The 17,645-nt window shown below is 37.6% G+C and overlaps 1 protein-coding gene across 2 annotated transcripts; it reads right to left on the bottom strand.

Moving 5' to 3' along the window:
• Window positions 1–145: 145 nt before the first annotated feature.
• Window positions 146–15,707, bottom strand: LOC125225594 (skin secretory protein xP2-like). 2 transcript variants are annotated; one of them, XM_048129373.1, is made up of 3 exons: window positions 15,579–15,707; window positions 3,542–3,722; window positions 146–1,142 (listed from the first exon to the last, which is right to left on the bottom strand). In XM_048129373.1, the coding sequence occupies exons 2-3, from the start codon at window positions 3,696–3,698 to the stop codon at window positions 928–930; spliced, it is 372 nt and encodes a 123-aa protein (XP_047985330.1). In that variant the 5' UTR covers window positions 3,699–3,722; window positions 15,579–15,707; the 3' UTR covers window positions 146–927. The 2 variants fall into 2 exon arrangements, with proteins under 2 accessions (XP_047985330.1, XP_047985339.1); XM_048129382.1 differs by having other exon boundaries at window positions 15,450–15,584.
• Between the last annotated feature and the right edge of the window lie 1,938 nt (window positions 15,708–17,645).

Consider the following 17,645-nt stretch of genomic DNA (forward strand, 5'->3'; position numbering starts at 1 on the left):
AAGTTTTCTCTCTCTTTCACATGTGAATGACAGTGACATGCCTAGACACTTGCACAGGCGCCGCCTGGCGGGATAAAATGTCAGTGTGCCTCCTCATTACTGAGGCATACTATACTTGCAGTAGGTGTTTTAACTAAAACAAAAATGTGTTTTAATGGTGTTTTAATTTATATAAAAATACAATTATAATTATCAATATACATAATCGCATTCTTTGCCGCAGGCCATCATTAATAAAACTAAATGCAAATGATCGTAACCTTTAAGTACAACATTATGTCAACGTGGAGGCACAAGTCAGTCAGAGCCAACACAAGCTCCTAAACCTTAAAGATTTCATACAACACTAAATAGAGAAACAACGAGAGGCTCCATACCAAGCTCAGACTCAGAAAGATCAGACTTGTCATCTTTGTAAGAATTAGGGAATGTTTTTAAAGAGCTTTTTTTTTCAAAGTTTATAAAGTTTATAATTTTATTATGGTACAGAGCCCGGTGTAAACATTACAAATACATTTTTGGCCAATAAAGTTAAAATTATCAAAAATTTTGTGACGAGTTAATCTAATAGAGAGTTGGCTAGCAAAGTTTCGCTTCTACAAAAGCTCAAATGCAAAGGTTAAATATATTATAATGAATAATCTCCTAAAATAATACTAGTACCGAAAGTTACATGTCCAGTAAATACAAATTTCATTCTGCGAGGATTAAACAAGTACCAATGCAACACCGGCTCACTATAAGCGAATACGCTAAGAAAACTAACACGGGACCAGAACGACTCTCCACTCCAAACAAAACAACCGAAAATCTTAGCTTTTCGTAACAAAGGCACGTTTGACAAATAGGCTAATTAGAAAAAATTAGTATCACCGGTCCCGGCGAAAATAGGTTAACGCCGCGAAACCGAGCTTTGGGGTGTCCAGTTTACCAGAGGCCGGAAGAGAAGCCGCCGGGCGGCACGCGCACGCGCTTCGGGGGCTCCTGGGCCGGCGCGGGCGCGGGCGCGGCCGCCTTCACCGGCTCCGGCTTCGCGGGCTCGGCCGCCGGCGCCTCCGCCTGCGCCTGCGGGGCCGGGGGCGCCGCCTCCTGCCCGTTCTGGGCCGGGGCGTTGCCGTTCTGTGGCTGATGTTCGCCGAGAGCTGGAAAAAGTCCATTTTCAAAATCAATGTAATGTTCAAATGCCCTAGCATTCTCGCGAGCGTAGCGTCGGGCCAACTGTATGGAAAAAGACGCTGCGTCAGGCTTTTTTCCATACAGTTGGCCCGACGCTACGCTCGCGAGGCGCTAGATGTGGGGGGGACCCTTAAAGTTTTTGATGTAAGCCTGAGTGGACGCTCGGAGTGCGGAGCGTTCGGCGCCGGCGAGGCGTGCGGCGGGGCGGACGAGCGTGCATGCAGTCACCGGCATAAAGTGATGATTTCTGTACCTTGTCGCATTTAATGGTTTGACAATTTCGTACGACTTTCAAACAGACGTTAATATGACAAGGAACAGAAATCGTACCATATTTATGCCGGTGACTGTAGAATCTATGCAGCGTGGACTCAGGGACACTTGCTAGCTCATAGCTTCAATTGTTTGACATGCACGCCACGCGCCCCGCCCCGCTACACGTCCAATATGAGCGTGCACTCAGACTTTACACTTAGAAAAGATGCCTTTAATGCGTCTTTGATCAATTTTAAAACTCTGTGACAAGAGTATATTCGCCATAAATAAACTTTATAAAGTTAAGAACTAGGTACTGAACGAATTTTTGTGAGGTTTTTACCTATAGCATAAATTATAATTATATAAGAATATAATTAGATCTTATATTTAATTTATGCCTATAGGTTAAGTGGTTCTTTAGAATTTTGAGGAAGATTTAGGCTTTGTATACGTTACATTATGAGATTTAATTGAATACGGTGCCATATGGGCTTACAAAACAACAAAACAATGTATGGTGGAATAGTTTCTCTTTTATTGGTCTACAATAAAGTCCGTGATGGTATAAGTATGTTATGTCTATCTTTTAAGCGCAACACACACCGAGCGCGGCCGCGGGCGGGTGCGTGCGTCTGCGGGCCCGCCGCGCGTTGTGTTAGCCAGTTTAAAATGTACATCCACACACACAGCGCGGGCGGGTGCGTGTATCAGCCACACGCGCCCGCCCGCGCCCGCGACACAGACAGATAGCGGGTGAGGCGGGTAACGGGCGGTAGCTTTTTTCGTAATTCCTTGGTTTGCGTATAAGCTCACACACAGCGGGCGTGCGCGGGTCGGGCGAGCGCGTGCATTTCATGACGTTTGTATTTATTTACAAAATTTGTATCCTGTTTCGTGTGAAAATTTGTGTCCTGTTGTTTTGTTTGTTTGTATTTGTATCCGTGTGGTGACGGGTTAAGAATTTCACCACCCCCTTTTCTTCCCGTGGGTGTCGTAGAAGGCGACTGTGGGATATGGGGTAAATTGTGGCGTAGGCGAGAGGCTGGCAACCTATCACTGAAATGTCACAATTTAGTTTTCTTTCAACCACTTATTTGCCGAGAGTGGCACTGTAACTTTAGCAGTTTCATGTGCTCTGCCTACCCCTTTATGGGAAACAGGCGTGATTGTACGTTGTTGTATCCTGTTTGTATATTTTTGCACTCAATGTTTCATGTATCTATTCTTCAAAGGCTGGCTTTGACATGTGAAAATATTTAAAAAATCTATGTTCAAATGTTTCCAGTTCTCTACACAGTCTATGGTAGGACTTATTAATTTTTAATTATGGTTTCTTATTAATTTCGTGAACCCGGATTTTTTTCTCTTTTGCGAACTTTATTCCTCAAAACAAGCAGAAACAATAATTCCTCGTCTGTGTCCGTATCTTCTGACATCTTGGTGCAGACTGCCAATGATCGATGGCAGTGAGAACCCGCGTCGGGCCCGCCACGCCCGCCGTGCCCGCGCTCTGTGTGAAGGGTTTGAAAAACGCGCCCGCCTGCTAGGTCCCGCGCCCGCGCTCGATGTGTGTTGCGCTTTAGAGATAACTTGCTATAGGTACCTATTCATTTTTATGGTTCCGTAATCCGTAGTCAACTAGGAACCCTTATAGTTTCGCCATGTCTGTCTGTCTGTCTGTCCGTCCGTCCGTCCTGATATATTTTTTCATTCCAACCCCAACGTGTGATATATTGTTGGATAGGTATTTAAAAATGAATAAGGGTTTCCTAAGATCGTTTTTTGATAATATTAATATGGAAAAAAAAGTGCGTCCCCCCCCCTAACTTTTGAACCATATGTTTAAAAAATATGAAAAAAAATCACAAAAGTAGAATTTTATAAAGACTTTCTAGGAAAATTGTTTTGAACTTGATAGGTTCAGTAGGTTTTGAGAAAAATACGGAAACTACGGAACCCTACACTGAGCGTGGCCCGACACGCTCTTGGCCGGTTTTATTCTTTACTTCCTGTGCCTGGCGAACTACGAAGCCAGCAGGGGTTTGGGTCGCTACAGCTAGTTTATTACATACAATTAAATGGTCGTAATATATAATAATACACTTACATGTTGCGTACGCAGCGGCTGGGTTCTGGCGACGGCCGCGCGGGGGCTCTGGGTCCCCTCCGAAAATGTCAGTGTGCCCGCCGCCCGGGGGACGGAGCACCCTGCTGGACGAGCGGGTGTCGTCACCGAGGCCAACGTTGAACGGGACTGAAGTCATTGTGTATTATTCAGATATGTGTATCTGGAAGGGAAATTGCGTTTTATGAATAAAAAATAGTATTGCTCAACTTTATTAAACGTTTATGAATAAGGGGGTTACTAATAAAATAATTAGTAACAATAAAAACTAAGACCAATAGGCAAACAAGCGCCTAATATTTTGCACATCGAAGGCTGCAAAAATACATTTCTCGTTCATTTATATTATAAACGAGCGCAATATGAGCGTCACATATACTTAATTAATTTCAGATCATCTCTCCATGCTAAGAACAATGGATGTAGCAATGAACTTGCTACAATAAAATCTTAGCCTAATGCACAAACCTAAGTACAGTTACATTTAAGCACGTAATAAAAGGTTTAATGACGCACCCGTCACGGTTGAGATCTAGTTTATGACAATACGAGGAGAAGCCGTAAAACTGTCTAATCTTGTATCTTGTAATCCAGTTTTGTTTGTATGTTTACTGATAAACTGTTTTAAAGGTATCATTTAGTTTAGAACAATTAGGTCCGCGCTTAACACTTTCATTGCTAAGAACTCCACCGTGGAGTTCTCTTAAACTTTGTCCACATGCGACACGACTCCCGAGAGGAGTTCGTACTATATAATTATAGATGACTAAACGCCATGCTATCCGACTTCTCTAGCGAGTTCTTACGAAACTTACGATATTTCAGGGCTGTCACTTTACCTCGTTTTTTATTCTCTTAGGCACTGGTCCCACCCACCACTAGCTAGTAAAGCGATGAGCTATCGGCTATTTATGCGACAAAAGATAGTCGTTGCCGTGTAAACAAAAGAAAGAGATGAACTATAAAATAGTCAATAGCTCAGCTATAATACATCTGTCACTTTTATTGTGTGTGTGTGGATTGAGTGAGCACCTTCCGAAAATAAAAAAAAATATGCTGATCATTTAGTAAAAGTTCTAAAACAATTGTAAAACGAATCTCTGAATTTGTAAAAAGATAAATCAAAAGATACAGCCATTAACATGTGCTCACTCAGTTCTCACAAACTACCAACGAAAACAGTGAATATATTCATTTAACATATAATATTTATATACTAACATTTAGTAAAAAATAGGCCAACCTACCTCTATAAATATTAGATCACCTAGTGACGTATTAAATTTTTTACAAATAGTTTCTTATGCTCACTCAATCCACACACTTTTGAAAAGCCGAATTTTGATGAAAAACATAAGATTTAGACCGCTATTATATGTGTATAGTTTAGTAAAAGTGAAATGGGAATTTGTAAAATACAAAACGAACCACTAACGTGTCAGGTTTTTTTATAATAAATTTTTGTAAGTGCTCACTCAGTCCACACGTTTTGAGAAAGTTAAAAATGTAAATATCTTACGATTTGTAGCACCTAAGACACTCGAAAGTACTTCAACATTTAGTAAAAATTTTTACTAAATATCCACCATCTAATATTTTATATTCGTTGTCGGGTTTTAAAGATATTCAGACATAACTTTTCTCATACAAATGTATCAAGTAGGGTGACTACACTATGTCGGCTCCTGATTTTCCCCACCTTCCCATTGTCATATTGAGATTGGGGAGTTTCGTTCGTTCAATTTTGATAATATTAAACTAATACCATATTAATTATCCATCTGCAAACTGTTTTTAGGTTATGTTCTTGGCCTAGTGATGATGTGTATTGTGTAATTTTTATCGACGTCAGGATAATAACCATATCGACATGCATGCATTAAAAAGGACATGAATGATAATTGGTAAGAAACAAAGAATATAATACTTCACTAGTAAGAAACCAGAACCTGGTAATCTAATCGCGCTAACAGATGAGCGTACCGGATTTGTAAGTGGGAGCGAGAAATAGTTATTCTTTTCTCGCTCCCACTTACAAATCCGGTGAACTATTATCAAAATTGAACGAAACTCCCCAATCTCAATATGACAATGGGAAGGTGGGGAAAATCAGGAGCCGACATAGTGTGGTCACCCTACTTGATACATTTGTATGAGAAAAGTTATGTCTGAATATCTTTAAAACCAGACAACGAATATAAAATATTAGATGGTGGATATTTAGTAAAAATTTTTACTAAATGTTGAAGTACTTTCGAGTGTCTTAGGTGCTACAAATCGTAAGATATTTACATTTTTAACTTTCTCAAAACGTGTGGACTGAGTGAGCACTTACAAAAATTTATTATAAAAAAACCTGACACGTTAGTGGTTCGTTTTGTATTTTACAAATTCCCATTTCACTTTTACTAAACTATACACATATAATAGCGGTCTAAATCTTATGTTTTTCATCAAAATTCGGCTTTTCAAAAGTGTGTGGATTGAGTGAGCATAAGAAACTATTTGTAAAAAATTTAATACGTCACTAGGTGATCTAATATTTATAGAGGTAGGTTGGCCTATTTTTTACTAAATGTTAGTATATAAATATTATATGTTAAATGAATATATTCACTGTTTTCGTTGGTAGTTTGTGAGAACTGAGTGAGCACATGTTAATGGCTGTATCTTTTGATTTATCTTTTTACAAATTCAGAGATTCGTTTTACAATTGTTTTAGAACTTTTACTAAATGATCAGCATATTTTCTTTTATTTTCGGAAGGTGCTCACTCAATCCACACACACACACTTTTATTTACACGGGAGCGACTATCTTTTGTCGCACAAATAGCCGATAGCTCATAGTTTGCTAGCTCGCCGTGGGACCAGTGCCTTTAATTTTTTTTTAATATTTTTTAAACATTACTGAAATGAATGAATCGACCGATATTTTCTTAATCTTAAAAATACGAGCATATAGTCTCTGTGTGGGGTTTATTTATTTTACACATACAGGCAGCGACTAAGCAATGGAACCGCCCTGCAGGGACGCTGAAATAATGATCTAGTCTAGTAATTAAATTTATATCAGTAACATACGTTTTTAGTTAAGTATATTTAAACATGCAATAGTAAGGTTTTAGGCGACCGTCGTTACTTTAAAACTCGGATGAACCACGAATTCAGATAGAATCGACAGATTCCAGAACCATTTGTAGTCGCGCTCATGGTGTTTTTGGCTAAAATAAATTACGAGTTTACTAGGTCCCAACGAATAGTAATTGAATTTGTTAACTTCGTGCCCATATAATAAAGACGAAAGTCCTTTGCAAAATAAAGTACTTATAATCATAATGCACTTAGCCGTCGCAAAGTTGTTTATTACTTCTTATCTATCTTTTGTATTGTCTTATCCGCCGGCTGCGAACCCGGGGTTTACCTGGACTGAAGTGCGCTTGGGTCTAGATACATGTGGTCTTTATGCCAATAATTATTAATTATAACAACATTTTTGAACCCGGCTATTGAAAGCGAAGACTACAAATGGTTTACAAAGAATATTTATTAGGTACTAAAACATCTGAACAAACAAACCGACCGCCAGAGGTCGGCAGGGGAGACCTAACTGAATGTACGTACAGGGTCGCGTTTTATAAAGTTATAATTTGCAATTTCGCTGTTTCCTTCTCTATCTAACACATTGGATAGAAAGAGACGCAAACAGTGACATTGTAAATTGTAACTTTATGAAACGGATGGATGGATGTTTATACGTATTATATACATCGCCGCCTGGTACCCATAACACAAGCCTTATTTTCCTTACCGTGGGATTTTATTTTTTATGTTCACTTTGCAAACTAAATGCATGCATGGCGAATTTTGTCCTTTGTGACAGCCCTGTGCCCTGTTTATCAAAACTTACAAGCCTTGTATTACAAGCATTTTGCCTGTAAAATTATTCATTATTACAAGAAAGTGTTTATCAAAACTTCACTTGTAGACTACAAGTTACAAGTGACGTTTTTAATTTTACAAGTATATTTTTACACGTTTATTCGTGATTTTGTTTATCAAAATATTACTTGTAAGTTACAACTTGTAAAAAATGACGCAAAAACCTTAGTGTCCGGAGACCCTCTTTTCCGTATTACAAGTTCACAAGTGTCGGTTGGTAGGTGTTTTTAATTAGATTTTATTTCAAAATGTGGCTAAATGATTCGAGTGGCCACGGAACCAGATTTATAATAGTCATGTTCATACAATAAAAAATATAGTAGATTATGTTAGGGAGCCAAATTACATAATTATTTACAGCAAGAGCGTAAATTGAATCCTGAGCATAGCGAGGGATTCAAGTGTTAACAAAAGGTGGAAATTTTGTTAATATTATATACTGACAACATGAAGTCCTTGAACGAAAAGTGCAACATTGCTCCCTCCTCACAGAGAAAAAAGTAGCCTTTCCCTTGAGTGATGTGAAAATATCATTTTAAAATTCCGCTTCTAACGAATAGCATTTGTCGAATTATAAATATCAATAAGCTCACTAATTCCAATAAGGTCTAGTTCAGGTTGGAAGGTCAGATGGCAGTCACTTTAGTAAAAACTAGTGCCTACGCCAAATCTTGGGATTAGTTGTCATAGCGGACCCCAGCCTCCATGAGCCACGGCAAACGCCGGGATAACGCAAGGAGGATGATGATGATATCAATTAGCTCATACGTGACTATGTCAAAAATTTTAATGGCCATGTGCCGGAAAATTTCGTATGTTACACGTGGGAAAAGGGAATTCGTATTTTTTTTTATATGTTAGGCACAGACGTTATACTATTCAGCCATGTATTTAACTAGTCCACAACCATTTAAAAACAAAAAAAAGTGACATGGCGGGGAAAGAACATGGTGGCGGTACATTAATTTGACTTTAGAATCACAAGAATTACAAGTAAAAATTTACAAGTGTGTAATTTTACAATCCTTGTAGGTTTTTTTTGATGAACATGATTTACACGTACTTGTGAAATTTTTCTTGTAACGTGTAACTTGTGAACTTGTAGACTTGTAATATTTCATAAACAGGGCACTGGACTCCCTAGAGGAGTCGCTAGCATACGGCATAGAAATAAATGAACTCCACAGCGGAGTTCTCAGCGTGCGGCGTTGTTTATTCATTGAGTTCGTTGAGTGTGTGCGATTGGACTCCACGGGGGAGTCTTATACATATGTTTGTATTTACGCCAGCATTCAGCGAAGGACTTTGATTTTGGCCTAGCAATGAAAGTGTTAAAGCAATGCCTTTGTGATATTTCTATCATGATGAAAATAAAACAGTTTTGATTTTGTTGTACGTACTTGTCATTATAGTGACCAGGTTACGATTATTACAATATAATGGCTCTTATATCGATCCAGCGTATTTTTGTGTTTGTTCTCAATAGTTTTCGTCCCATTGGCACACTAACTGACACCCAAAACAATATTTCAGTAAGTCTCAGTGCAAAAAATACCAGGGGTCCATTTCTCAAAACTGAAAGTTACAAGCGGAAGTCTCTTTCCACCTTGTCATATTAGATATTGACAAACACTTGTAAATTGTAACTTGTATTTTCTAGAAATGGACCCCTGGGGGCTGGGGGTTCTAAATTGAATAAATGAACTCAATATCTACCTAGCTAAATCGGCTAGTATCTTAATTAGACGTACCTATTAAGCCCTCAAAGACCAACAATTAAGGCATCTGGCCTCTTAATTAATGTCACGGGTATGGTTAATTGATTAAAAAAGCCCGTTGTTCAATAGTATTTTAAATAAATCTTCCTCCTAATTCTTTTAGCATAAGTCACATAAGTGTAGACATGTAGGTACTAAGTACCCAAACATGCTTGTTTTAGCATAAGTCACATAAGTGGTACTAGACATGTAGGTACTAAGTAAGTACCCAGACATGCTTGTGCCTTCTTGGCAGGCCGGCGTTTGAAAACATGTGCTGATAATGGTGAAACTATGCGACGGCATCGTTTGAATTAACATGAATTAATATCGGAACAGAAAGCACATTCATTATCATGATAATTGCGTCGCCATATCTCAAGGAATAATGGGTGCATTGTATTACTTGCTATAACGGAATATATTTGAATAGAACATATTTTTTACTTGCGTAGTTCCCAATGCTTATTAATAATACTGATATACATACTCATGCCTGTTTGTCTGTTTGAAAATTCTTATGTTGAATGTACCTACTCTGTCCTCCGGAAGATATCACCAATCACCAATAGGTACCTACATTTGTTTTATTAGAATGGTACGCTGGTACCCAAGAATTTTATATATATCTCTGGATAGTGCGTGCCGACGAATGAGTTGAAGCCAGGTTCATTCACCTTTACTCCTATGTTCTATCTCATTCCAACACTGTGATGTATTGCCAGATAAGTTAATAAAAAAAACGTATAAAACATTCTTCAATCAAATTGACTTACTTTTCTTTGTATTATACAAAAAAAAAACTCAATCAAAAACCTTATTTCTCCGGTATTTACCTCCTGCGTACTATGGGAACACTAATAATAAAAAAATATGCCCGATATGTCAGAATTGTCAAAATTCATTCACCGATTCAGAGATTTATTTTGCAAAATAAACGTTTTTCGACGATTTACTTAAGTTCTGAGCTATGTATTGCATAGTGAACCATTGTGGAAGTAAATGGAAACCGAAATCCGACGTAAAATTTCACAAGTAAGTACTTATTTTACCAAAATGTTCATAAACCTCACTGGCAATAAATTTTCTTCTATTTTGCTTGTAATCTTGGTTAGTTCTTATCATTATATTGTTTTCATTGTCTCAAATTATATCAAAATTCCCACGAATAGGTTTAGAACGATAAATATGACCTTTAAAGAAAAATAAGCTATGTGTGGTTTTACGACTAGGGTGACCAATCTTTTTTCTTGCATGGTATTTACTCTTATTGAATGGAGCTAAATCTATCAACTTGGTACGGTTTCTATGTTCATAGTTCATATCACAGTATAATAATACCAACTTTATATAATTTATGTCTTTACAATTAACATGAATAATATTAAACTTTTCAGTGTTCCAAAAGATGAAGGAAGGAGGCAGCATTGGCTGTTGGCTGTCGATTGTACCGATAAAAGGAAATGTTTCAGAGCGTTCGACAATTTGCAGATTTGCACTTTAAGCCTGAAGATTATGACACAGAAAAAAATTTTAAAAATCAGTCCAGTAACGACGGATATATCGTGGCATAAACATTAAATTGAGATACATATATACATGCGAAGAGAATTGAAATACGTACGAATTGAGAACCACCTTCCTTGAGATTTGGGGCGGCGCTTAAAAATAAAGATACTGTTTTAAAACGTCCTAGTATTTCATTATTTCCCCATTGACAAATACTTCCCTTATATTTTTGTGGCTATTCCCACTAGTTACCACCAAGTTTTTACCTGTCCTAACTACTGGGATTTCCCCCACATTGTTAATTACCACACCGGGGGTTGATAGCTACTGGGATTAGTTTTCCCAGTAGTTACTACCAAAATATTATTGTGATGGTTTAAAGTGACCAAAACACTAAAATATATATTCCATTGCATGCTTTAATAAACACAGGTGTCAGTTAGTAAAAGACAAATATACTTATGTAACTCCGTATAGACAGATAAAGTCTAAGAAAAAACGTACCTCAAAACCATACAGAAAAAGGTACGGTGAGCTAGATGGCGATACACCTTTGGGGTAGGTACGCTCAGATAGATGGCGCTAATATTAATATTTGACATTTTAACACATATCAATATCATATCAAGCTGAGAATATTGTCAAAACGGAGGTTCAAAGGTTTTAAGCCTGTGTCGAGAGATGTAATACGTCAAATTCCGCGGGATATCCCTAATGTATGCTTAATCATGGACACCCTAAAGAAAGAGATGCAAGACCGGCGTGACGTAATTCAAGGTCAAATTTTCTGGCTTCAAAGTAATGTTCGGCGTGCAACATCCAGTATGTATATAAGATTCTTGCTGGTACCTCACGTAAGTGTTCTCAGAATTGAAAAATAATAATACTGAGAACCGTATAAATTCTCACGGCAAGTTTATCATCTTATGACAATCTTTAATAACAACTCTGTAGGTACATATTCAGGTCCTAGCTAATATTGATCATGATTAACCTCAAAGCACACCTCGGTCACTGGCGATCAAATATATGAAAGAGGCGCGTTCCTAGCACACAGTCTAAGCTCGTGTAGGTGAACGCGTACTATGCTTGTATGAGTGACATAATATGACAGGTCGACTGTTCGACTTTTTGACAGGCGGTAACTGTGAGGTAAACGAGAGGGGGTGGGCGGCACTTTCAGCGGGGAGCGGGAGTGGCCATACTGTACGTAGTACTCTTTATTATACTGTGCTCTAAGTAAGATAGTTTTTTTCTTATATATGACATGGATATCAATTCACTGATTCAAATCAGACAGTCACTTTTCTCATTACAGTAGATGATTAGCTATAACGCCTATGACTAATTCAAAGTGACGTAAAAACGAATGTTGTTTTTATTGCGCTTTGTGACTAAGACGATAAGGTTTGTTATACCTAGTTCATTCGATATGCTTTACGATTTGCAAATAAATATTCAATCCTTGCCGGCCTAGTCAACCGAAATAGTTTTTAGTTAGTTGTTCTACGAAACCACATGAAGTCTCAATCTCAATAGGTATGTGACGCAAATACATGTGCAACTACTCACACACTTGTATATTACCAATGACCATAGTCATACGTTTATACATCATTATTCGCCTGCCCTTATCCCAGTCATTTGGGGTCAGCGCAGCATGTTTTCTTCCATATCGTTGTCTGAGTACCCACAACACAAGCCTTCTTGAGCTTACCGTGGACCTCAGTCAATCTGTGTAAGAATACTAAGAATGTCCTATAATATTTATTTATTTATACCTCTCTATCGCCCGTCATCTCATAATTCACTTGTTTCTGTTTCATATAATCTCTCACACAGTCCATACACCTTTTCCTCGGTTTTCCTCTCCCGTTACTTCCTTCGACATTCATTCGTAATACCTTTCCCGTTACATGACTTTCATTCATCGCGTCATATGAATTATACATACATATCTTATACTTTTAAACGAGCAATTCTTGTATATTTATTTATTTATTTATATATATATTTATTTACACTGACGATCTCAGAAAAATCGGTCTAACTTATCCTTAGGTCCCGGAAAACGCGAATTTTCGAGTTTTCATGCGTTTTTCTTCGCGCGCCATCTCGTGTGCAGTAGTTGTACTGTTAAGACAGAATTCTTTCGGTCGATGTAAGTACTATTTATTGCAAACACTAGATGGCGACACAGGTCAAGGCTAAAACGAATAGAAAATACACTATTTGAGTTTTTGTGGCGAAATGCGCGCCATCTCGTGTGGAGTAGTTGTGTTGTTAAGGCTGAGAATTCTTTCGCTCGATGTAGGTACTATTCATTTTTGAACTAGATGGCGACACATGTCAAAAATACGAAACAGAACCGAGCGAAGCTCGGTTGCCCAGATATTGATATTATAAAGTTTTATATAATTATACTTAATCCAAGACAATGATCCACGCCATCCTGACGGACACATGTTTTCGACATAGCATGTCATGTCGCGGTACTCGCGGTAGATATGTCTGGAATCTAACCGTATCCTTAAAGTAACTATCTATTGTAGTTTGTTATCGTTTGGCCTAAGACCTGGACGATTAATCATATCAGGAAACATTCTACTTACTGTACTTAAGCTAGATGTAAAAATACCTATCTTCATAAGACATAAGTAACTAAAGTACATATATGACTCAATTATGGAATGGAATGTATCGATACGACAGTCCACATAAGTCCAACCACAAGGTCCACAAGGTAATGCATACCGTAAGGAAATACATTGGAATAATAATGCTCGATCTGTTTGCTAATATGGGCAACCTAACGATATACCTATACTGTACCTATTTGTTCGCAATATGGGTAGATTGCGTGCGCAGTTGGGGGCAGATTTTATAGCTCAATTAGACGACATTAAGCAGGAATATTAGACTGATAAACGCCATACGTGGGTTTTAATATAGGTAACATTCGGGGTCATGCCCTACCCTGGACACTGTTTAAACAGGGTCATATCAAGCGCGGATCCAGCTTCGTGCAGGGGGGGGGGGCACGTGGTCTATTGGTATGTGGTTTTGTATTTGTATGGTGATGGGGGTCATGACCCCCCCCCCCCCCCAGTATAATTTTAATCGGAAGGAGATAAAATACTATTATAACATTTAAAAAATCCAAATGTGGCAATGTGCTTCCCGATATTGGAAATATCTACAAATTATTTTATGACAACTTAATAAGTATTTATCTATAAAGTATGTAAGATCACAAAATTATTCCTGATTATGAACCTAAAAGTTTTGGGTAAAACCCCAATTCAAATTATGGAAAAACCCATTGCACCCCTTAAGCTGCACTTTAATAATTAATCAGAATGCTACTGAATGGCTTGTTACAACAACCAAGTTATTACTGTTATTACACATTACAGTAGGTAAGCCCTTTGTGATCCAATAAAATATTGTGATGGGATAAAGTTTAAAACACCAACAATTTTTTATTTTTTCTATGCGTGAACAATGGTTAGAGGTGGTGTAATTTACTTAATAAATATCATACAAGGAAACTAACTTTATACATTTAATAGGTGCAAGAATCTAATTACCTTATACATTTAGGAAACCTTTAGTTTAGGAAATATAGAAGAATTCTTTCGCTATTCCTTTTTATTTAATAATACATGTAAGTAAAGTGTTACAACTGAAAGTTTATTGACCCTTACGATAATCAGACAAAATGTCAAACAACACAATATGTAGGTATATTTATTTTATCAGTTTAGGTCAACCTAGAGTGCAGAGATTCCAGACCTTTTGAATACAGAAAAATCATAAATGAATATGTTTTTATCTGACAAATTATACAGCAGAAATTGAAGGACTGAGTTGTTATTTGATCTGACTTTCAATAACGTTTTTATCTTCTTTATCCACTGCTTGAGCCGGCCTTTATAAATCCATTGCTAATAGCGACTATCATCCATTTATTAAAAGATAACTTGAGGATTCCTGTTATCTATAAAATTCATTATTATCAAACACAACATAGTGATGTAAACTTAAGATTGGTCTGACAATATTAATTTGATTATGGGTGTAAGAAAATTAGGTTCTTTATACAGGCCCTGAGATTACTAGTACACCCCAACTTTTTTTTAAACAGAAGAACTGAACTTGATAAAAACATAATACCAGTGGTAAATTATAAACGTAATAAACTTAATTCAATTCTAACATCAATAGAAAGAACAAAACAGGAAAGTTGTTATTAGTAAAATACGACACGACACGAGCATGACATGACCACACGGCCATACCACACATTCTATGCATGTATCTTGCGAGCCAATAAAGAACATAATGGTGAAAGTTAGCAATTATAATGTAATTTTATACACATAACTGTAGTTCATCAATCTATCACAGAGACAGCCGGTCATGCGGGACTACTAACGGTGTCCTCTTTGTTCGAGCGCGCCATGCCTCGCAGTCCGTTACGACTACCGGGCACTAGAAATGCTCGATATTAACAGGATATATTTAGGAAATAACCCTTATAACCATATTAGACAGCATAAAACCACCCACCTACGGCAACCGAGCGCATTGACCTTTACGAAATCTTGAAAAATAACGGACTGATATATCAACGTTTTATGCAGATGGTTAGCAAATACGAAAAATAATCAAACAACTTACCTAAGAGTAGTTGGCACGATAAAAATATATTTAAAACAGTTCACCAAAAATACAAATTTAGGAATGATAGAAATATAGTACCGAGAAAAAGCGTTAGTAACGATTTTTATCAAAGCAAAGATTACTCACCACCACCACCCGATTTCGTTCTTTTTGAAGGAATGCGTTTGAGAGAAAGAGATAGATGAAATTCTTCTGAAATGTTGCAAGTCTTAAAATCAATTTACTACCATTACTACTAGTTTAAGGGTCTCTACAGACATTTGTTAGAGTCATACTCATACAACCAAAGAATATAATACTCACTAGGAGCATACAACGTAGTAGGGCCATTCCATATGAAATCGTCAGATTCTGATTAAATTCCGCGCTGACTGATTTTTAAATAGTTCGAAAAAAATCAAGGGTGATAGTTTAAGTAAGTTGTACGTAAAACCGTCAATAGTTTTTGACGTGATAACGTCTAATAACTCGTTACTACGGGCAGCATGCACGAAAAAGATGACGTCATTGTCCCGTTTCCCAATAGAGCTTAAGCGCCATCTATTGGCGCGCGTAGGAACTAAGCGGCTGATCGATGCGCTCGGTATGGTTGTAGCGTGTGGCCTGAGTAAAGCACCACAGCTGCGACAGATGGCGCGCCCGTGTTTATTATTTTTGAGTGTTTGTAATTTAAAAACATGAAAGATTGCATTAAAATAAGCATCTTTTATAGAATGAAGTTGTTTGAAAAACCTACTTATTTAGGAGTTAGAGCAGTACGAAGTTGCGAATTTTCCCATAGTATTTACTAAGGCGCCAGAGACTTAATAAATTTACGATGATTTTTTTACCAATATAACCTATGTTAATATTGATAAATCATATAGAACACGTTTAAATAAGGATGTTTTGTTATATAAACTTTTTCTTCTCCATTAATATTTACTGAGATATTAGGGTTTTAAGATTAGTAAATGGCACTAGCACTGTAATAAAATTAACGCGTGTCTCGCAAGCGGTCTAGGATACAAAGTGACGACTTTTATATAGGTATAGGTTAGGTTCGTTAGGTATGTTCAAACGGCCGAAGGCTCCTATTCTGTGCAGTTTCTGTAATAAGCGGGGCTCCGTCGATATCGCTTTCTGTCTCTGGCGCCTTAGTAATGCTACGGGAAAATTTTGCAACTTTGCACCACTCTAACTCCTAAATTAGTAGGTTTTAAAAAAAACTTTAATTTATAAAAGATGCTTATTTTAATGCATTCTTTCTAATAAGAACAAAACACTATGCTAGAAAGAGTGCAGAGGAAGTTCTGTAGGCACATTTACAAACGACTGTACGGATATTACCCATATATGTATCCATCTCTATTCGTAACAGGAATGGTTGGTCTTCAAACTCTAGAAACCAGACGGAAACTGCTGCATATTATGCATTACCGCCAACTGTTTCACCATAGAGTAGATGACGCATCCGTGCTTGAGAGAATGGGGCTGCAAGTGCCAAGAGCGAATGTGGTGGTTGGCATGCCGGGCGCGGTGCCGGCGCGGCGGCGGCGGCGCCTGTTCGCGGCGGCGGCGCCTGTTCGCGGCGGCCGGCGCACCGCTCGAGCCCGAGCTGCTCTTAACCGCATCATGTTGGAGACAGACGATATTGACATATTTGCTGATAGTGTTGGTGTGTTTTACAGAAAACTCTTAAGGTTCATAGACTCTACACTCCTTAGGTGATTAATGTAATAACCATAGTTTAACTTTTAAGTGTGTTTGCTTTTATTTATGTCAATTTAACATGTACATAATTATATTACCACATAAGTGCTTTGGTGAAATACTGTTAACTTTTGTGTATTTTTAATAAATAAATAAAAAAACGTGAAAAAAGTCCCAGAATCGGGCCCCTTTTGCTATACTCTGACCGCCCCTGTCTATACTACTGTAATGTTTGACGTTATCACGTTAAACTACCGTCTGTAAACCGACTTTACAGACAACCAATTTTTTTTTCTTAATATTGTCGGAATATTCTTTTAAATTCTTGTCATATAAAATCAGTCTTTCCTCTACTTCTTCAATTAAAAGACAGATATCAATGTCGTCTTCAACAATCTGCATTTTAAATTATGTTTTTTTTTCGAATAACTGGCAACATTGACAACCGACCGACGACTGTTTTGTCGCCGTGTGCGCACTTGCATTGAAACCCATAGGGAA

Source organism: Leguminivora glycinivorella, chromosome 1 (assembly GCF_023078275.1).
Source record: "Leguminivora glycinivorella isolate SPB_JAAS2020 chromosome 1, LegGlyc_1.1, whole genome shotgun sequence".
In the NCBI taxonomy this organism is placed as follows: Eukaryota; Metazoa; Arthropoda; class Insecta; order Lepidoptera; family Tortricidae; genus Leguminivora; species Leguminivora glycinivorella.

Bases quoted from the DNA above. Each gene is read 5' to 3' on its own strand.
- LOC125225594 (XM_048129373.1), bottom strand. From the start codon at position 3,698: ATGACTTCAGTCCCGTTCAACGTTGGCCTCGGTGACGACACCCGCTCG. The intron at 1,143-3,541 runs GTAAGTGTATTA...GACTTTTTCCAG, and splicing joins AGCCGCTGCGTACGCAACAT to CTCTCGGCGAACATCAGCCA.